Here is a 19,322-nt window from a genome sequence, read left to right on the forward strand (position 1 = left end):
TTAGTATATTTATTTATTAAGATACTTATACTTTTCTTAGATAATATATTATTATTTACTCTATATAATATAAAAATAAGTAAAAGGCTATTATTTTAGAGAGATTTTATTAAATATAATATTATAAGTAGTAAGTAGATAAAGACTAATATATTATTATTTACTATCTTAATTTATTTATATAAAAATATTATTAATAAGTATAAAAGAAGAGCTATAGGAGACTCCTTATATCTTTTAGTTTTAATTATTAATATTATCTATTTAATCTTTAAGCTTAAGTAATTATAATTAATCTAAAAGTTATAAGTTAATATTAAAAAGTTTAGTAAGCTTTAGTTAACCTAGATAATTTATTAAGGCTTAACTAAGTATAGACTTATATAATATATAAGATATTAGCCTATTTATCCTCCCTACCTATTTATTTATTATACTAATATACCTAGTTAAAATAAAACTTCTTTAAGAGTAGATACTCTTATCCTATTAATATTTAGACCTATATAAGATTAAAGAGATATTATTAAGGGGGGTAAATAAGTATATTAATATTAAGTATAATATAGGCTAGAGTAATAAGTAGTCCCTTTAAAATATTAAGTTATAAAATATAATACTTAAATAATTAAGCTAGTATAAATTATTAATTCTAATTTAAGATCTTAATCTACTAATATATTATAGTCTAAATATATAGCTATATTAAACTAGAGTATGCTAAATATAACTATTAAAATAATAAATAATAAAGGATATTATATAGTAGAGAGACTATGCCCATAAAATAGTTTAGCTAAAAAATTTAATAATAAAGCTATAAATAGACCTTATTAAGTAAAAGATTTAATTATAGCTATAAAAGAGATAATTAAATTAAGTATTAAATTAGTTATTAGATCTCTAGAGAGAGTTAAGAAATAACTAGATAAGAATTAGTAAGGCTAATATAGTAATACTAGACCCCTTACTTCTAGACTAGTTACTAGTAGATCTAAAAGATAGGATTTAGATAATAAAGTTATAGTTAATATAGTATATATTTATCACCTTTAAAATTTAAAGGGTTAACTAATATTAATAAGAATAACTACTCTATCCTAGAGGAGTTTTTAATAATTATAATTAATCATAACTAATTAATAAAGGTTACTTATATATAGATTAAATCTAGACTATATTAATTATATAGTTTTTTATCATCTTTTTAGGGCTTATTTATATATAGGATCCTTATAACTATCTATATTAGATATAGAATTATATATTATGTAGATACTTTATATCTAGGCGCACCTAGATATATAAATATATTAAGATATAGATATCCATCTGGATATAGATGTCCATTTGGACATAGATATTCATCTAGATATAGATATTAATATAGATATCCATCTAGATATAGACATTCATCTAGATATAGATATTTATCTAGACACAGATGTTCATCTAGATATAAACATCTATCTAGATATAAATATTAATATAAATATCTATCTAGATATGGACATCTATTTAGATATAGATATCTATCTGGACATAGACATCTATCTAGACATAAATATCTATCTAGATATAGACATTTATCTAGATATAGACTATAACTACTAGGCCGCCGCCCTATACTAGATAGGGAACTAGACTTTCTTATAGATTATAACCTAATATAAGATATCTCCTATTATAAAGCTACTAATATTAATCTAATTAAAGACTTATATTATAGTAATAGTAAGGTTGTCTAGATGCCTTAGGCAGGTTATAATAAATAAGATTATTATTTTTATTTTAATTTAGTATAAGAAATAAAAAAGGGATATTTTTATAATATATCTCTCTCTCTCCTCTTCTATTTCCCCTCTTTATTTAAATATTCTAGTATTAAAGCTATTAATTAATTATTTATTTATTTAGGGCTATTATATAATATTTAAACTAACTAATCCTAATTCTTATATAATTAATAGTAGTTAAATAATACTTTAATTATCTAGTGATTCTATTATAATATCTAACTACTAGATTATATTAATAATAAAAAATATAGTGAGACTAAATAATAATCCCTAAGTATTATTTAGATATTATAAGACCCTTAATAAAAGATAATAATAATAAGATACTAATTAAAAGTATAAAAAGAGGTAGACTTATAAAAAGAGAGGGATTAGTAAATAGGTAATCTTTTATAAATAATATCTAAATAGAGTAGCCACTTTATTATTCTTAGAATATTATAAGATAAACTCTTCTTAGGAATAGAAGGGGCTAAGTAAAGTAAAGTTATAAGTAATAGGCTATAGTATAAGATAGAGTATTAAAAGAGCTATAGTGCCCTTATGGGCATAAGAGTGTTAAATATAGATTTATAGGAGAATTAAAGGCTAAATAAGGAGATAATATTATAATAATAATAAGGTTATTTAGATATCTTAAGTAGGCTATAATAAATAGGGCTACTATTCCTATTTTAACTTAGCGCAGGAAAGGGGAGAGAGATATTAAATATATCTTATAATATATCTCTCTCTCCTCTTCTCTTTCCCCTCTTTATTTAAATATTTCAGTATTGAAGCCACTAATTAATTATTTATTAGCTTAGGGCCGTCATAGATAAAATATCTATATAAATAAATAATATATATCTAGATATAGAAGTCTATCTAGACATAGATATTCACCTAGATATTAATCTAGATATAGATATAAATCTAGATATAGATATCTAGATATAGATATCTATCTAGACACAGACGTCTATTAGATATAGACATCTATTTAGATATAGACATCTATTAGATATAGATGTCCATTTAGATATGGACATCTATTAGATATAGACATTTATCTAGATATAGATGTTCATCTAGATATGGACATTCATCTAGATATAGACATCCATCTAGATATGGATATCTATCTAGATATAAATATTAATATAGACATCTATCTAGATATAGATATCTATCTAGATATAGACATTTATCTAGATATAAATGTCCATCTAGACATAAACATCCATCTAGACATAGACATCTATCTAGATATAGATATTTATCTAGATATAGATATTAATATAAATATCTATCTAGATATAGATATCTATCTAGACATGGACATCTATCTAGACATCTATCTAGGTATCTATATCTATCTTAATATAAACATCCATCTAGATATAGATGTCTATCTAGATATGGATGTCTATCTAGATATAGACATTCATCTAGATATAGATATTTATTTAGATATAGACATCTATTTAGATATAAATATCTATTTAGATATAAATATCTATATAGATATAGATATCTAGATAAAGATATCTATCTAGATATAGATATCTATCTAGACATAGACATCCCTCTAGATATAGATATTTAATAATAGAGGCTAAAGGCAGAGGAAAAACTAATAAGAAAACTATAAAAACTAAAAATAGTAGAATTATCCTGCCCTAAACTCCATAATAGTATATAGCTATATATATATATAAATAGTAGAGATTTTAACCTATAACTATACTACCTTAATATTCCTTATTTAATCTATAGTAAGAATAGATAACTATATAGAGAATAAGTTTTCTTTAGAAGCTTAGCTAAGGTCTATAGCCCCTCTAGTTATTAAGATATTAAAGATATTATAGAAACCTTAATTAGGTTTAGTATAAGAGTTTTATACTAATTAAATTAAGGTTTTTATAACATCTTTAACCTCTTATAACTTCACCACCTTTAGGCCTATAAAAAAAAGGACTATATTTTTGAAATCCTCTTAAAAAATAAATTATCATATTTCAAAATAAAGAAAAAATATGAAGGTTTAGGAAGTATCTAAAATATGAGATTTGCCCTATAGAGTATCTATATTTATCTTAATATAGACATCTATTTAGACATAGACGTCTATTAGATATAGACATCTATTTAGATATAGACATTTATTTAGACACAGACGTCTATTTAGACATAGACATCTATTTAGATATAGATATTTATCTTAATATAAACATCTATCTAGACATAGATGTCTATCTAGATATAGATATCCATTTAGACATCTATTTAGGTATCTATATCTATCTTAATATAGATATTTATCTAGATATAGATGTCTATCTAGATATAGACGTCTATCTAGATATAGATGTCTATCTAGATATAGACATCTATCTAGATATAGACATTTATCTAGATATATCTAGATGTCTATATAGATATAGATATCTAGATAAAGATATCTATCTAGATATAGATATCTATTTAAATATAGATATCTATCTAAATATAGATATCCCTCTAGATATAGATATTTAATAATAGAGGCTAGAGGTAGAGGAAAAATTAATAAGGAAATTATAAAAACTAAAAATAATAGAATTATCCTACCCTAAACTCTATAATAGTATATAGCTATATATATATATAAATAGTAAAGATTTTAACCTATAATTATACTACCTTAATATTCCTTATTTAACCTATAGTAAAAATAGATAATTATATAGAGAATAAGCTTTTTTTAGAAGCTTAGCTAAGGTCTATAGCCTCTCTAATTATTAAAATATTAAAAATATTATAAAAACCTTAATTAGGTTTAGTATAAGAGTTTTATACTAATTAGATTAAGGTTTCTATAATATCTTTAACCCCTTATAACTCCACTACCTTTAAGCCTATTAAAAAGAGGACTATATTTTTAAAATCCTCTCTAAGAACGAATTATCATATTTCAAAATAAAGAAAAAATATGAAGGTTTAGGAAGTATCTAAAATATGAGATTTGCCCTATAGACGGCAAGGAGATCCGCCCGTGGCGCCTATGGGTGCAGTATGACCCTCCTCCCCCCCTTTTTCTTTTTCAGAGTTAATCAATGATTTCAGCGAGCCGTATCCGTATATTGCAAAAGGCCCTATCTGTCTACTGGGTGACGCCGGCCACCCGGTATGCTGCTCTCTCCTTTTCCCCTGAAAACCTCCTCCCCTCGGGACTGACATTTTGTAGATGATGCCGCACCAAAGCCAGGGCGCCTGCATGGCCATTGAGGACGCCGCAGCCCTGGGATCCTGTTTAACAAGAACTATTTCAGCGGCGACGTTGCTCGCACCCTTGAGGTTTACTAGACGGTGTGGCTGCCGCGGGCCACGCGTGTGTAGTCTGCTGCAGCCCGGGCAGTGTACAACATCAATGAGCGCATTGGTAAGTGCCTATTGATCCCTGAGGGCATGGCTGTTCATTCACTGACCAACAGGATTCTCAAGCAACACAGATATGTCGGCGTACATAGTGGAGGATGAGAAGAACAAGCTGACAATTGAGGAGATGAACAGGTAAGGATTTCTTCTTGTTGTGTTCAAGTACAAGATACCTGCTTACCAGATCAGTTATGAGATGTATAAGGACATTGAGGAGGCCCTTGCCCTGCAAAAAGGAGAGGAATGGCGAGAACCATTCATCAAGGGTCTTCCAGTAGGCTTGGAACTGAGCAATGGATTTGTAGTGGGTGAAAATTACCCTTAGTATCATAATTATACTTAGCATTACAGTTACAAAATGAGGCTTCATCATTTAGAGGGTGTGGATATAGAGGCCTTAGTTTAAACTAGTACTTTATAGTAAATAAAGTTTATGAACAGTATAACCTTAAAGGCCTCTTAAGCTCTTAACAGGATATTAATAATACCCTAAGAATATAAAATAATATTTACTAAAAATATTTATAACATATAATTATATTAATACATCTATATAGTGCACCCAGATTAACCTTCCTTAAAGCTCTTTATACTATCTATGTAGATATATATCTGGAAAGGCACTAGGACATTTAATACTAGACATAAACTTCTTAGGAATAATCTTTGTACCTTAACTACTGCATGTTTCCCATAATTTTTAATCCCTGGCTTACTTAATATCTAGCCAGATCCACGACAATAGTAGCAAGCACGCTCAATGGAACTTGATTTGAAGGCATTATTCTCGCATATTTACAACTTGATCTTGCTAGCTTCTGGTGTAAAATAGCCGAATTGAGATTTGGGTTTACAATATGTACTTCATCCCTGTGGCCATTGTATAGACTGTATCAGAATCACTGGGCCTCCCGCACACCAAACTGAAACATTTCGTTTGACGGGACACTGCTCTCGTCGACCATCTTCAGGGCTGTCTCCACCCCCGCCCCCGGCACGCGGTACTCCAGCTTCCCCGCCGGCGGGGCTGGCGGGCCCTGCGGCAGGGCGTACGGGATCGGCAGGTATTCGGGCATTAGGCCCAGCTGCACCAGGACGGTGAGCTGGTCCCAGGTAATGTGTTCGTGGTATAGTCTGTCGCCCCGGATGTTGACCACGGCCATAAAGGGGATCCGGAGTTTCTTCCCAGTCGGTGGCACCCCAGGGAGTCTGCCCAGCGTTAGTGTCGATATACATGGACACATCTGCATACACCCAAGGCTAACTTACAGCCAGTCAACCATCATGTCGTGGGTAAAGGAGGTGATGAACTCGTCGACGACGCGGTCGATGCCGATCGTGCGGCTGACAAGCTCCAGCGCCGTGTCTTCCGGGTTGTTAAAGATAAAGTGTTTCGCGTAGAAGGAAGTGAGTAGTTTGCGCCCTACCCCGCCTGTCATGGTCGGGATATGATTGACATAAGGCTCCGCGACCATGGTGGCCATCGTCGCCGGCACCGATCGCTCATCAAACTCATACCGCGTGTGTTCCTCCCAGATGGATTCCAGGTCAAACCATGGCCCGTCGAGCTGCTTTTTCAGCAGCTCAAGGCAGCGCGTGTGCGCGACAGCCGCCGCGGCGGGCAAGAAGTCCCGGTGCGACGGGACCACAAAGGCCGGCGACGCTGCCTCCGGGTAGTGGTAGATGGTGCCGTTGTTGCCGACTGTCTTGGCGCCAGCTCCGCACAGGTGGTAGAGATGCGGTTTGCGCGGGGTCGTGGGCAGAGCGCCGTAGGAGACCACCGCCATGATCTCGTCGCATGTGTCGATGGCTTCCGTCAGGCCAGGGATGCTCAGGGGGCCGTACACTGTGACCGTGAGTTGATGCCCATGGCGACGGGGGGTGGACAGGGACACAACTGCCCCTGCTGTCTGGCAGGCTCACCTACCAGCCCAATTGCGCCCGGCTTGCTGCATTTCTCATGGCTCTCCAGCGCCTTGACTGCCGCGTGGATGTCCTCCCTGATCGTCGCGTGGTCCTCAGAAGCCTCAATCTGAGCTACAACGTAGCTTTCTTCCGCCCACTTTTGTAGTGGGTCCGGGTCGAGCGTCTCGTGCTTCTGCGCCTGTTCCGGCGCGATAGCGCTCCGCACAATCAGCATTCCGGGCCCATGGCCCTGGCGTGAGAGCGGGGCCTGGATCGCCAGGCGGGGGGTCAACTGGACGGGCTCGAATTGAATGGACGTCATAGTGGAGGTGGGAAGAAAATGAAGGAAAGGGAAGGGAAGGCTGGGAGCAGGACAGGGGAAAAGGGTCATTCCAATCCTTTGTGAAGATGGCTGCTTTTTATTATTTTTCTGCTGTTGGAAGGATGTCAGAGGTGCACGGGCCGAACCCCCGCATCTATCAGAAATTCCTCTCCTCTGTAGGGGCTGTTTTAACCACTTGGCCATATGGAGCATCGCTGGCTGATATCCTATCTTATCTGGCCATAGTTCTACGGTTATCTCCGCCGGATATATGGAGTATATACCCTTCCTGGGAAGCTCATGGCTATGATAATGACTAATTTGCATCTATAATTAAACTAACTAGTGGCAATAATAGGATGCACCTCTAGATGATTATAATTTATTATAATCTTTATATTTATGTAGGAACTACATATATCTCTCTACCTAGAATAGTGACAGCTACAGCAGAGAAACAGATATCCCATGTTGGATATATAGCTTTCTTTATGTCATCAGTTTGACCATTTATTGACATCTTTTATTGACATTTCTCTTATTCCTGTATGATCAGGGTCTAGCCCTTCTATGCACTCATTTTTAAAGGACTGTATTCGGCCCTAAAGGTTGTCTAGTTAGTCAGAATATATCTATTATTATTGGCTTTGAATAGGGGTGATCCCTGCTCTATCTAGCTGAAAAATAGTTTATTAAGGCAAAAGTAAGGACTAATACCAACTAACTTAGAGGAAATATAGCTTATAGTCTATAGCCTATATTAATATTTAGTATATAGGACATCTAGCCTAACTAAATTTGAATCAGTGGTGCTATATTAAATAATCTATATATTTGTAGTCTATGGAGTACATTGTGCATTTAATCCATAAGAAGCTGTATATTACTAGTATCAGTCATAATATTATGATGGTCCATGATTAGTGGCTATTTATGTTCATTTTCAATCCGCCAATTTGTCAGGCTAATCTGCATCTATGTGTTGGAGATATGGTGTTAGATGAGCTATAGAGTGTATTATTATCCATATATTAGATTCTTTAGATACCTTCTCTGTGTAGTGATTAAGCTATCTTATTTTATAAAATATAGTCAGCAACTGGGCATCAAAGTGGGTCTTAAGTATAATATAATAGAGTGAAGGCTCAACTAGTGTATTAACTGACAGATATACTCTATACTCTATAGAGTATGACCAGGTTAACTTGGTTATTACCATACGCTTATTAGTCTTTTCAGGGGCTTATTAGTCAAAACCTTTTCAGCCATAAATTAATCAATTCTAATACCCAACTATACTTATTAAACGCGCCTGTGGGCTACCTGAGGTTGGGCGAGGCGCCAGGTTACCCTAACCTAACCTATATGGTTAGGATTAACCCATGTTCTTGGTTCTAGACTAATGGAATCTCTAGAATTCTTGATGAATATGAAGTGGCTAGTTCTGGCTAAGCAGCTCAGACCATGATAGACAGGTGGCTGGCCTGCTTAGGCGCTTCGCGTCATGTGCTGGGTCCTTAATGGGGTCCTATACTCATATGTAGTAGTTGGGTGATTTAAAAGCATATCATGAGTTGCTGCGGGATGCTTTGGACCCATGACCTGACAGATTTATTTTGAATCATTAGACTGGGTTGATAGGATGACTCTTGTATCTAATACCAACTTCAAGCAGACTCAGAATATCAAACTACTGTTAAATGAATAGTATAGTAATGCCAATAACCTTTCAACTCACTAGTCCCTCGGATTGTTGTTCTTGTTGATCTGGACTTGATTCTAGTGTATGAGGTCTCAGTATACTACATGTCTATAGTCGTCAAGTTCCTTTCAGATATAGCGGTGTAGGGTTCGGACTTGGGCTTATTCACTCAGTGAATGGTACTTTGAAATGAGCTAGGAAGCTTCTTTGAGCATTAACCAAGTCAAGGATGGACAAAAGCTATATTCAATGGCTCATACTCCTTTGCAAGCTAGGAGGGAGATCTACCGTCTACATCTGCATTCCAAAGAGATTTGAAGTCCGGCATAAGGACAAGAAAAAGGAAAAGGACTGAATAGATGAGCGTATTCCTCCCATCAAGCATGGAGCCACTTTACGATCCTGAGTTATCCGCACAGCTGAAAGGCTTGCCGATACTCCCATCCGCATATGCCTCGCGAAGTGTCACTGCCACACTGTAACTGATGGAGTGTTAGCTGGGTTGGACCCCCACCCCCCCGACCACAGGTTTGTAGGGGCAAACTTACGTTCCGCCAATAACCATGAACCCGCCAAGCAGAATAATAAAAGCATGCAGCCAATATATGGCTTGCTTTGATTTGGTGCCATGCCGCCAGGCTCTAAAGTCGTACATCCAGAGCATCGCCGGATACATGAGACTAAATGGTGCAAAGCACAGGGAGCCCGCAAGGCCGAGAAGATAATTGAGGATGGGGACGGCTTCAGCAATCACAAATCCCAGGACTCCAAGCAGCAGGTTTGCCCCCAGCCAGGTTATCCAATGTACTGCTGTATTCTCCTGGAGATGGTGCGAATCGCGCAGCAGTCGCACAAAGATCAGCTTCGCCGCCACATGCTGGTAAATGCCGACCCCGATGACCAAGCCGGGCAGGGCCAGCCCGTAGCAGAGCTTCTTAAACAATGGCCCACCGCTGCCGAACGCAGGGGTGGCAATCTACTGCCCACACCAGCGATACACCACCAGGGAAAATGTCAGGTACAGGACTCTAATGATAGCCCCGGCCAGCAATGCCGCTTTCTGGTACTTGCTGGGACGCCGCATCTCGGAGATGACCGGGAGATACATCGACGACCTGCTGCTGGAGATGAAGATGTTGGCCGTCGTGAGCATGCCAGCGGTAAAGGTCGGAGATGCGATGGCTATCCATCCCAGGTCAAACTCGCCGGTTGCGGGTGCCCCAACTGGCCTGTCTAGCTGGGTCACCGACATGACGAAGATGAAGATGGCAATGAAGAATGTGGCAAATCCCACCCAGGTGATCCACCCGAGATGGGCCAGGGTGCGGATCGAGGAGAATCTGGTGATGAGGATCGCAGCGATCGCGTTGAAGGCGACGGTGCAGGTGCTGTGGTGGGAGAGGGCGTTGAAGGCAGTCGAGATGGAGACAATCCCGGCGGCGGTGATGATGACTTGAGCGACGAGAATCTGAATGCCCACCAGCTCCCTGCCCACGCGAGGCAACACCACGCCACACATATCAGAGAGCGCTGGAAGATGGTTCAATCAAGTCAGGAGGAGAGCCGACACGATGAGCGAGTTGCTCAGCCTAAGAGAATGGGAAACCCACTGTGGCATTCTGGATGTCGATTGCGGAACTCGCCCAAAATCACCGCAGTATCTAGAGCTAGCAATCAGCATCAGATCGGAGGAGAAAAGGCGAACACCAGGACGGACAGGTATTCAGGACTTCCCAGCCCACAATTGACAGCGCTCCGCCCACGGCGCCCAGGGTCGCCAGGGACTCGGGGACACTCAGGATGCTCATCGCGAACTGGATCTTGAGGAAGATAATGGTGGCGCGCTGCCAGCTCACAGCTCGAAAATCAGGGCCATTGGGTGAATGGCGGAAGACTCCCTTCTCTTCCAGCACTCCCTCATCCGGACTGCCATTCGACCGGCACGGCTCGATGACAATTTCTTTGGTATCGCCCGACTCCATAATGATCCGTATGGTTTGTTCCTGTAGATTGGATTGCAGCAGGGCTAACTCTCCGTTCTGTGGAGATCCAGGGAACGAGACAAGACCTTTATGAAAGGCCCAGTTATCAGCAGGGAAAGGGATTGTATCCATGGGCCTTGACAGGATCTCCCCCGACCCGCCTGGAGGAACCGATCCGAGATAACAGCGGCTTTATTAAACACATCCGCATCAATGCAGATTACGCCCGCATCCTTCCTATATGTGGCGGGTAACTATTTCTGTTATCTTCTGTACTGCTTCCACCTTTTAGAAATTTAAACTCAAATCATCCCTGATAAGCTGAAAGAATTAATAAATCCTGAGCCTTGATGGGGCTTATTACTGGATACCGATTGATTGCTTCTAGCTATTCAAGGCACCAAACATCTGCCAAGTGCGCATGATTTGCGACCAAGATTGGTAGCACAGTAATATTGCTGATGGCTGTAGGGGATGCTCTCCGGGCCAACACTGTATCTACCTAGTATCGGCTATGCTTATCTTGATGGGCCAGGCCCATATCAATGTTTGCAAAGGGTAAATTATTACCATCATGATTGGACCATACTCCGCTTTTCAGCTCACCCAGTCTGGAGAAAGAAAAGCGCAAGAATAGTAGCATTTCCAGGGGCAGCACACCATATCCACTACCTAGGTAGCATATCTCATGTTAGATAGAGATATAGTAAGTTTAAATATTATTTACTAACTTATGCACTGAGAAAATATGCCTTATTACCTTTATACATATTCTCTAAATGTATAATATGAATGTCTTCATAGTTGCGCTTATATGGGCATGCTATGCCAATGACAGTTGACTGATAGCTCATTTAAGATGACCTGACTTCCTAGATAAGCTTAAATCTATGTAGTGGGCTATCAGCAGATGCTTCAGGTCGAAGAGGCTTGCCCTGAAGATATGTATAGAGGGTATATAGCAGACTTAAAATTATTAGGGCATAGTATTGCAAGTCAATTCCCACCAGGATGTGGTGCCGACTCCCTAGCACTGATATCTAGCTGAGTGACTATTTAGGTATCCTTCACGTCTAGCTTGAGCTGATCAGCTGATACCATAAATTAGTAAAATGGCTTATATAAAAAGCAGAAATGACATAAATAGCATTAATATAGCCCTTCTATAAACACTCACTATGGGAGGCAGTAATTATGATTTATTAGTTATAATCAGCCTGATGGGTAAACAGTAACACCATGTTAAGGCACATACCTAAGGACAGATATATATAGAGGACAGTATGGTTATTACCTAGTATATAGTTATGGAGTATATCTACTAGTTAAAGAGCAACTGATTTTTATCTAATTAGTAATAAACAGTGAGCACTAGTTAAATTGTATTTTTATATATACTACTCCCAACTTCTCTCATCATGTAAGTCATATATTCTTCATAACCTACTACCATCATGACAACTATTTCACTTCTTTGCAGTGGGACCCCCACACCCTCCGCCTCTCGGTTCGGTACCGCCTTTGCCCTGCAGATCGAGGATGAAGACGTGATCCTGATCGACTGTGGCCCCGCCGCGACGTTGAAACTGGCTTTGGCGGGGTATTCCCCGGCAAATGTGTCCACCTTGTTTCTGACCCATCACCACTATGACCATAATGGAGATGTGCCTTGTTTTCTGTTATCTAGATGGGATAAATTGGTATACATAACTACATGCTTCCCTCATGATACAAACTGATAAGTAGGTTTCTAATAAACCCATTTGTATCTATGGGCCTTCTCCCACTACCACCTTTATCGAGCGTTTAATCGGCCCTCACGGTGCCTACCAACCTGACTATTACTCACGCATGCACTGGTCGACCTGTACAAATATCTACACTTCTAACGGGGGCACGTTGCCCCGTCAACCGCCTGCATATCATGCTATGGATATTGTGCCCGGATATGTTATGACCGTTGGTTCCGCGACAGTGACCGCCGGATATGCTGCACACGCACAGCCGTACTTGGACTGTTTGGCGTATCGGTTTGATACCCCAGCTGGATCGGTGGTATTCTCAGGCGATACAGAGTATTGCAAGAGTATAGTTGAGCTGGCGAAGGGAGCAGATATCCTCTTTTGTATGGCATTGGGGGATAACAGGTCATCATATACTGCTATGGCCGGGGTGACAGATTCGCGGGACGCAGGCCGGATTGCAGCCGATGCCGAGGTGAAGCGGCTTGTTCTGACGCATCAAGCAGGGGGAGCAAATAGAGATGAGGAAATTAGATGGGCAGGGGAAGTATTCAACGGGGAAGTTGTTTTTGGTGATGAATTATTAGTTATTACTTTATAAATAGTTAATTTAGTAAAAACACATATATATAATAGTTTCTATCACCCTAATATGTGATGATACTATGAAATAATAGTTTGATAGATTAGGAATAACATTCATGGCAACTAGTTAGTCTGTAGAAATCAATTAGACATTAGACACTGGGGCCAATTTCATTACATATATAGTCTAGCCTAAAACTCTTATATGCTCTCTTTAGCATAAGAATAAACTAGTCACACTATGAAGTGTTTCAAGTTTTCCTTTCACAGGTCCTCTATGTTGCATGAAATAAGTACCCTTTCCCTCTCCCAAGTCTTGACTAAGTATCTGGGATTAGGCTCCTTAAATTTAGAAACTCTTTCACCCTGAGAGCCGTCATCCGGTTTCTTTATTGAATCCTCCACGCCATTGAGGGCCCTCTGAATCTAGATATGATCGCTCAGGCAGTAGACAGGTATGTCTTTAAATGGTCCCATAAGCACGCCGGCCTGGGTTTTTTCAGAGCCAGTTTTCCCCCTCTAAACTGGAGACACTTTCTAATCTGAACCTTTTCTCCTCCTGGCTGTGTGGATAGGTCTTTCTATATTATACTGTTATCCTGCCACTACATATATTCTAGTTCTTATATAGTGAGCTTTATATTGAGATTAATAGTAGACCATTTTTGGCATCATCTTCTATCAATACCTATCTATTATACACTGGCAGTGTCCTTGCACCATAATGGTTCTGTTATCAACAGCCCTTTATCTATTATATATTTGATGACTAGCCAGCGATTGCCCATGAATTCAACAGTTGACCACTCCAGCTTCATGCACTCACCTACTTCTACCACAAATCCCGAACCAAGATTTTCAGCATTTTTGAAAAATTGTGCTGGCTCATGCGGCAATAAAGTAGATGTCGTTTGCACTGTATTCCAGGCCAAGGATCATCGACCGGAACCATCTTTTGAGTCTAAAGTCTAGACAGGAAAGCAAATACGCAATACGTGGCCGTCACTCGTGGTGAATCCCTGACCGCCAGATAAAACATGGGGAGCAAGTTCAGGCGCTATGGGAAAGGAATAAGTTTGAAATATCATAATATAAGCTGATAGAATCTTACATCTCTCCCAGTACTCATTGATGGGCTGAATAATCCTGTCAAGCGATGTAAGATTGATCTTACGGTTGATATACGGATCTCTAATGTCGGATATATGGTTAGGAGTATATTATTAACTTGATCTTCCTTATTGCTTTCTCTTTTGGCATTAGTAATTCCATATTTAGTAGTACGTATGATCAAGGCCTCATCTTACTGTGCACCCACTATATAGATAAAATTCGGCCCTAAAGGTTATCCAGTTAGTCAGTTCAATATATGTGCCATTATTGGCCCAGTATAGGGAAAATCTTTCCATTATTTAGCTGACACTATATTAGACCCAGTGTGGCAGGTCACAATGCATTCGAGTCTCCCCTAACTAGTAGCCTAGAGAGCAACCTTTTCCTGCCACAACCTGAAACATGTGGGTTGGTTTAATAAGTCTGGTGAGTTCTTGCTTGATATCCTACTTCCTTGCTTTGTGGTCTGCTGGTTTGGGGGTGACAGCCATCTTATTTTATAGATAAATATAGCTTATGATGGGAAGTACCATATCTTGCTACTAGATATCTATTTTTATGAATAATAATCATGCTTGCATATAATTAGACCCATGGAACTGAAAGCCCAAGCTCCTTCATTCTTGCTCAGTAACCATGCCTAGGGCTTTTTACCATAAATTAGATACATTTTTGCATATTGATGGATAGACGCATCAGCAATCTCATTTCGCAGCCTTGCCGCCATAACAGCCACTTCCTCATTTGGCCATCCCAACCCTTTCCCCAGAATCCCAGGAAGCAAAGAGCCTACAGCCTGATTCACTTGAGATTGCATGTACATCCCAATGATCTTCTGCTTTTTGTCCTTTGGCCAGGGACCAACTGGAACCTTGATCATCTTAGTGACCACATCAACAAAGCCAGCAGCCTTGAATGCTTCACCCCAGGTATCCATATCCTGCATTGTCTTGCCAAACCTCTCGCCTGCTTCCTTAACTAGGCCACCCAGCTGAGTTAGATAGGGCCCCCTTTCCTCGAGGGAATTGTCATCTGAAAAGTACTTGAAATTGAAAGATTGAAGCTCTAAGTATCCCCCAGGTTTAAGGTTGTTAAAGGCTTTGCTTGCTAGATGATTAATATCCTTAATTGCTCCAGCAAGCTCGCGGCCATGGATATAGTCAAAAGGGGAGCTATATTCCCATGATGCTTCAAAATCGTCGACTTCAAAGACGCAGTTCGGGGGGACCCTATAATGACAATTAGTTTCTTATCTATAAGAATAAAAGACTATGTATTTGCTTACCATCCAGGTTGAATAGGGCTCAGATCGTTTCCAATGACTTGTGCGCTGGGATGTTGACTGATTAATTGGTATGATATAATACTAAGAAAAAGGGTCAAGGGCGAATACTCAGCAAAGTCCATTGCCCAGATACCTGTTCCTGTACCGATATCTAGTGCGCGCTGAACATTCGAAATTGGCGCAATGTGCAGCTCGCCGCCTAGCACCATGCCGTAGATATGGTGCAGGAAGTCCATCCGATCTTGCTCATCATCATCATTAGGCTATAAAGTTAATAGAGTATTTAAATTAATAAGGGTAAACTTACAAACAGATATTCCCCCTTGCGGTAGTTCTGGTATCGGCGGCCATTGTCGTATCTATACTATCAATATACTGACAAGTAACTTGATAGAAAGTCCAAATAGAATAACATACTCATAGTCTAAGACGCTCGATCGAAGCGATGTGTAGTCTGTCCCACCAGAGGTCAGGGAAACGTTTTCGCTTTCATCATGGAGATCATCCGGGACAAGTATAACCTCATTAGTGGTGTTAGAAGACATAATCACAATAGGTGGGTTTAGGAAATAAATGGATTTTTGGGATTGCGGAGGCAGGCCACGCTGGCTACTTATAGCCCCAGTCATGTTGCATTAGCTAACTAGTTAGCTGATTTAGACATTGGCAAAAGTACCGTCTTTACATGCACTACTATATAGTCACTAGTATAGTATTAGCAGTCCGCAGATCGGCATATAGTAACCTCTAAAGTAGATAGTAAGGATTTACTAATGAAAAGACCTTTATAACAACTTATTATTATTATTATTTTTCTATTCTTCTAGATGAGGGACATGGCTATTAGTGAATAATTATGCTCTTATCATTGTGTGAGTCATATACTCTAAGGATGTATATCTGCATACCAAGTGACTGTAAGCTAGCCCCGCTCTCTACACTGTAAAGACTTGGTAGATTTATCACAGAGTCTGTACTTACTATTTAAACTCATGGCGGCCCAAATCTGAATGGGCTGACCTCTCTTGAGATCAAGGTCAGTACAGCTTTAGACAGCTTCTATCTATATCTGGGCTGGATCAGGAAGGGCAACTTCGGCGAAACGCCACAACGACGGAAAGCGGGGTTGTCTCGGTCTTGGAAATGAAGATAGCCAGGATTAGTTAGTGCTTGGCATAACCTCCGGACTTTATGAGATATTGAAAACTCGCTGAGATTGCTTTATCCTGAGAACTACTATTTTTGTCTCAGTTGTAAATGACAGAGTTATAAGACTCTCTTAGTTATTCCAATATATAGGAATATGACCCTGCTTCATTTTCACTTGATAACCTAAGATACCACACAGGGCCCAACTGAGGTGTCCATCTTTAAATAATTTTAGTAGCCAGTCCAAGATCAACCACACCCGATGAAATATATAGAGCGGTCATGGGTACTAGGAGTTTAGCTTACTATTTAAGCCTTGGTGGCGCATCCCAGCACAGCTGATGACAGAGATCCCAGTGAGCGATAACCCTAAATCCTAACCCTAACCCTAAACCCTAGTACTGCCATCTACCCTTGCTTAATGAAGAATACTTGAACTCATCCAGAGTGCCCTCTTCCTCCTAACAAACCAGCCAATGCCTCTCTCCGCCCATTCAATCTGGTCAACTCCCCCCTACGCACTTTACCCGTCACCGTGCGGGGAATACTCTCCACAAAAACCACCCCGCCATCCAGTGTTTTATAACTAGCCATCTGTTGCTGCACAAACTCATACACTTGATGCGATGTGAGTTTTATATCCTCACCCTGTACTACATACGCGCGCGGGGCTTCCGACGTGCCATCAGGAAGGGTGATACCCATGACAGCAGCGTCAGCAATGCCCGGGTGTTTCAGCAGGACATTTTCAATCTCACCGGGGGAGATGGAGTACCTGAATGTGCATTCCATGCATAAGCATAAGCGTAACCCCAGGTGTCGAAAGGTTTACTCACCCCCTCACTTTAATCAACTCCTTTGTTCGGCCAAGAATGAAGTATTGCTGCTTTTCATCAACATAAGCTAGATCACCTGTTGCGAACCATCCCTGACTGTCGACAAATGGCTCGGTATGGCCTAGATACCCACTGACCAGGCCTGGCCCGCGGACGTAAAGTTGACCGGGCACCAGTTCCTGGATGGAAGCTTCTTTTTTTGCTTCTCCAATCTTCACCTCCCATCTGGTTGCGAGGGTGCCAATACTTCTTAAATCCCCCTGGTCTTCTCGTCGGCCAGAGGCTGGGTATCGGTTCTGAAAGACGAGTGCCGTCTCCGTCATGCCCCATATCTGGCCTGCACACGCGTGTGGATGTAAGTGATTATCCTGCAGGTATGCCATGGCGGCTGGATCGATGGGAGCCCCTGATATGCCAATGTATCGCATTGATGCCAATGCAATGGAGACCTGCAGCCCTTCAGGCGCCTGATTGAGTATATATATCATTGCAGGGACGAGGTATGTTTCAGTGATGGCATATCGTTGCACTGCCCTCAGGAAGACTGGTAGCTGGAAGTCAGGCAGGATGTAGAAGGGATATCCATATCGGACGGGGAACAGGTGCGTGAAGACTGCACTAAATCCATGATAGAATGGCAGGCAGACGAGGCGTCTGATAGCATACGGCGGTGGGCTCGTTCCTACTATTGAGTGATGCTGGGAAATGAACGAGGCGTGCGAAAGAACTGCTGCTTTGGGGAGCCCTGTCGTCCCGCTCGTAGTGTATAGTGCAGCAGGGGTAGATCTGGCCATTTCTTCATCGGCAATCAAGACTGGATCGCCGGTTCCAAAATTAAGAAGGGAGAGGAACGAAGTAGGATCTGAATTTGCCTGGGGTAAGAGGCTTATTGTCCCCTGTATCACGGCAATGGTGGTTGTGATATCTGCCTCATCAATGATAAAAATGTGATTGATCCGGTTCTTGTCGGCAATGCCTTTTATGGTAGAAAGGCTGTCCTGTTCAGTGATAATCCACCGAGCCCGGCTCAATTTCACCATCTGGTCCACTTCATCAGGTGGGATACGGGGATTGGAGCCTATATAGACTCCACCTGCGCCGATTATAGCTAGGAAGAGTGGCGGATACAAGACCTATTCCATTAGAAAGAAGTGAAAAAAGAAGATAAAAATGGAAGAGGTACATTATTCCCCATATTCACCAGGACACAGTCTCCCTTTTCAAGTCCCTGAGCCGTGAGGCCAGCAATCAAGGTACGGACCAACAAGGATATCTGGGCGCCATTTAGAGATCTATCAGGGTGATTGGCGTCAATGAGTAATGGCTGTGAAGGATCGTACTCTCTCTGGACATCCAGGGCAAATGAGACGACGTCGTGGGAGGCCATTGTAAGAATGATGACGGCTGTCCTTATGGACACTGGGCAGTGAGAGCTTTATAATGCAGCAAGAATGCTGACAGGCAGCCTATAGGCCAGGTTTCATATTTGTCAGATTATCA

General features: G+C 40.1%; 5 protein-coding genes across 5 annotated transcripts; 1 reads left to right on the forward strand and 4 right to left on the reverse strand.

The window, feature by feature from the left end:
• Positions 1–5,955: 5,955 nt before the first annotated feature.
• On the reverse strand, positions 5,956–7,428 carry ASPZODRAFT_102831 (hypothetical protein; the record flags this gene model as incomplete). Its single annotated transcript, XM_022720813.1, has 3 exons — positions 5,956–6,410; positions 6,471–7,047; positions 7,125–7,428. 3 exons carry the CDS (start codon positions 7,426–7,428, stop codon positions 6,101–6,103), a joined length of 1,191 nt encoding a protein of 396 aa, XP_022578000.1. The 3' UTR covers positions 5,956–6,100.
• A 2,096-nt stretch (positions 7,429–9,524) lies between these two features.
• On the reverse strand, positions 9,525–11,158 carry ASPZODRAFT_28170 (hypothetical protein; the record flags this gene model as incomplete). The annotated part of the gene is made up of 5 exons (XM_022728115.1): positions 10,848–11,158; positions 10,741–10,791; positions 10,158–10,660; positions 9,679–10,106; positions 9,525–9,612 (listed from the first exon to the last, which is right to left on the reverse strand). The coding sequence occupies exons 1-5, from the start codon at positions 11,110–11,112 to the stop codon at positions 9,525–9,527; spliced, it is 1,335 nt and encodes a 444-aa protein (XP_022578001.1). The 5' UTR covers positions 11,113–11,158.
• Positions 11,159–12,563: 1,405 nt separating this feature from the next.
• ASPZODRAFT_135956 (hypothetical protein) lies at positions 12,564–13,503 on the forward strand (the record flags this gene model as incomplete). Its single annotated transcript, XM_022723945.1, has 2 exons — positions 12,564–12,812; positions 12,859–13,503. The coding sequence occupies 2 exons, from the start codon at positions 12,567–12,569 to the stop codon at positions 13,453–13,455; spliced, it is 843 nt and encodes a 280-aa protein (XP_022578002.1). The 3' UTR covers positions 13,456–13,503.
• A 1,642-nt stretch (positions 13,504–15,145) lies between these two features.
• ASPZODRAFT_135957 (hypothetical protein) lies at positions 15,146–16,394 on the reverse strand. Its single transcript, XM_022723946.1, has 5 exons — positions 16,255–16,394; positions 16,145–16,196; positions 15,946–16,100; positions 15,838–15,894; positions 15,146–15,781 (listed from the first exon to the last, which is right to left on the reverse strand). The coding sequence occupies exons 1-5, from the start codon at positions 16,380–16,382 to the stop codon at positions 15,193–15,195; spliced, it is 981 nt and encodes a 326-aa protein (XP_022578003.1). The 5' UTR covers positions 16,383–16,394; the 3' UTR covers positions 15,146–15,192.
• Positions 16,395–17,424: 1,030 nt separating this feature from the next.
• ASPZODRAFT_73829 (hypothetical protein) lies at positions 17,425–19,209 on the reverse strand (the record flags this gene model as incomplete). The annotated part of the gene is made up of 3 exons (XM_022729923.1): positions 17,425–17,761; positions 17,823–18,955; positions 19,006–19,209. The coding sequence occupies 3 exons, from the start codon at positions 19,207–19,209 to the stop codon at positions 17,425–17,427; spliced, it is 1,674 nt and encodes a 557-aa protein (XP_022578004.1).
• Positions 19,210–19,322: the final 113 nt, after the last annotated feature.

This window comes from Penicilliopsis zonata (genome assembly GCF_001890105.1).
Source record: "Penicilliopsis zonata CBS 506.65 unplaced genomic scaffold ASPZOscaffold_18, whole genome shotgun sequence".
NCBI lineage: Eukaryota > Fungi > Ascomycota > Eurotiomycetes > Eurotiales > Aspergillaceae > Penicilliopsis > Penicilliopsis zonata.

Coding starts and splice junctions, on each gene's coding strand:
- ASPZODRAFT_135957 (XM_022723946.1), bottom strand. CDS start 16,382: ATGTCTTCTAACACCACTAATGAGGTTATACTTGTCCCGGATGATCTC. Junction 16,101..16,144: donor GCAAGGGGGAATATCTGTTT/GTAAGTTTACCC, acceptor TTAACTTTATAG/CCTAATGATGATGATGAGCA. Junction 15,782..15,837: donor AGCCCTATTCAACCTGGATG/GTAAGCAAATAC, acceptor TTGTCATTATAG/GGTCCCCCCGAACTGCGTCT.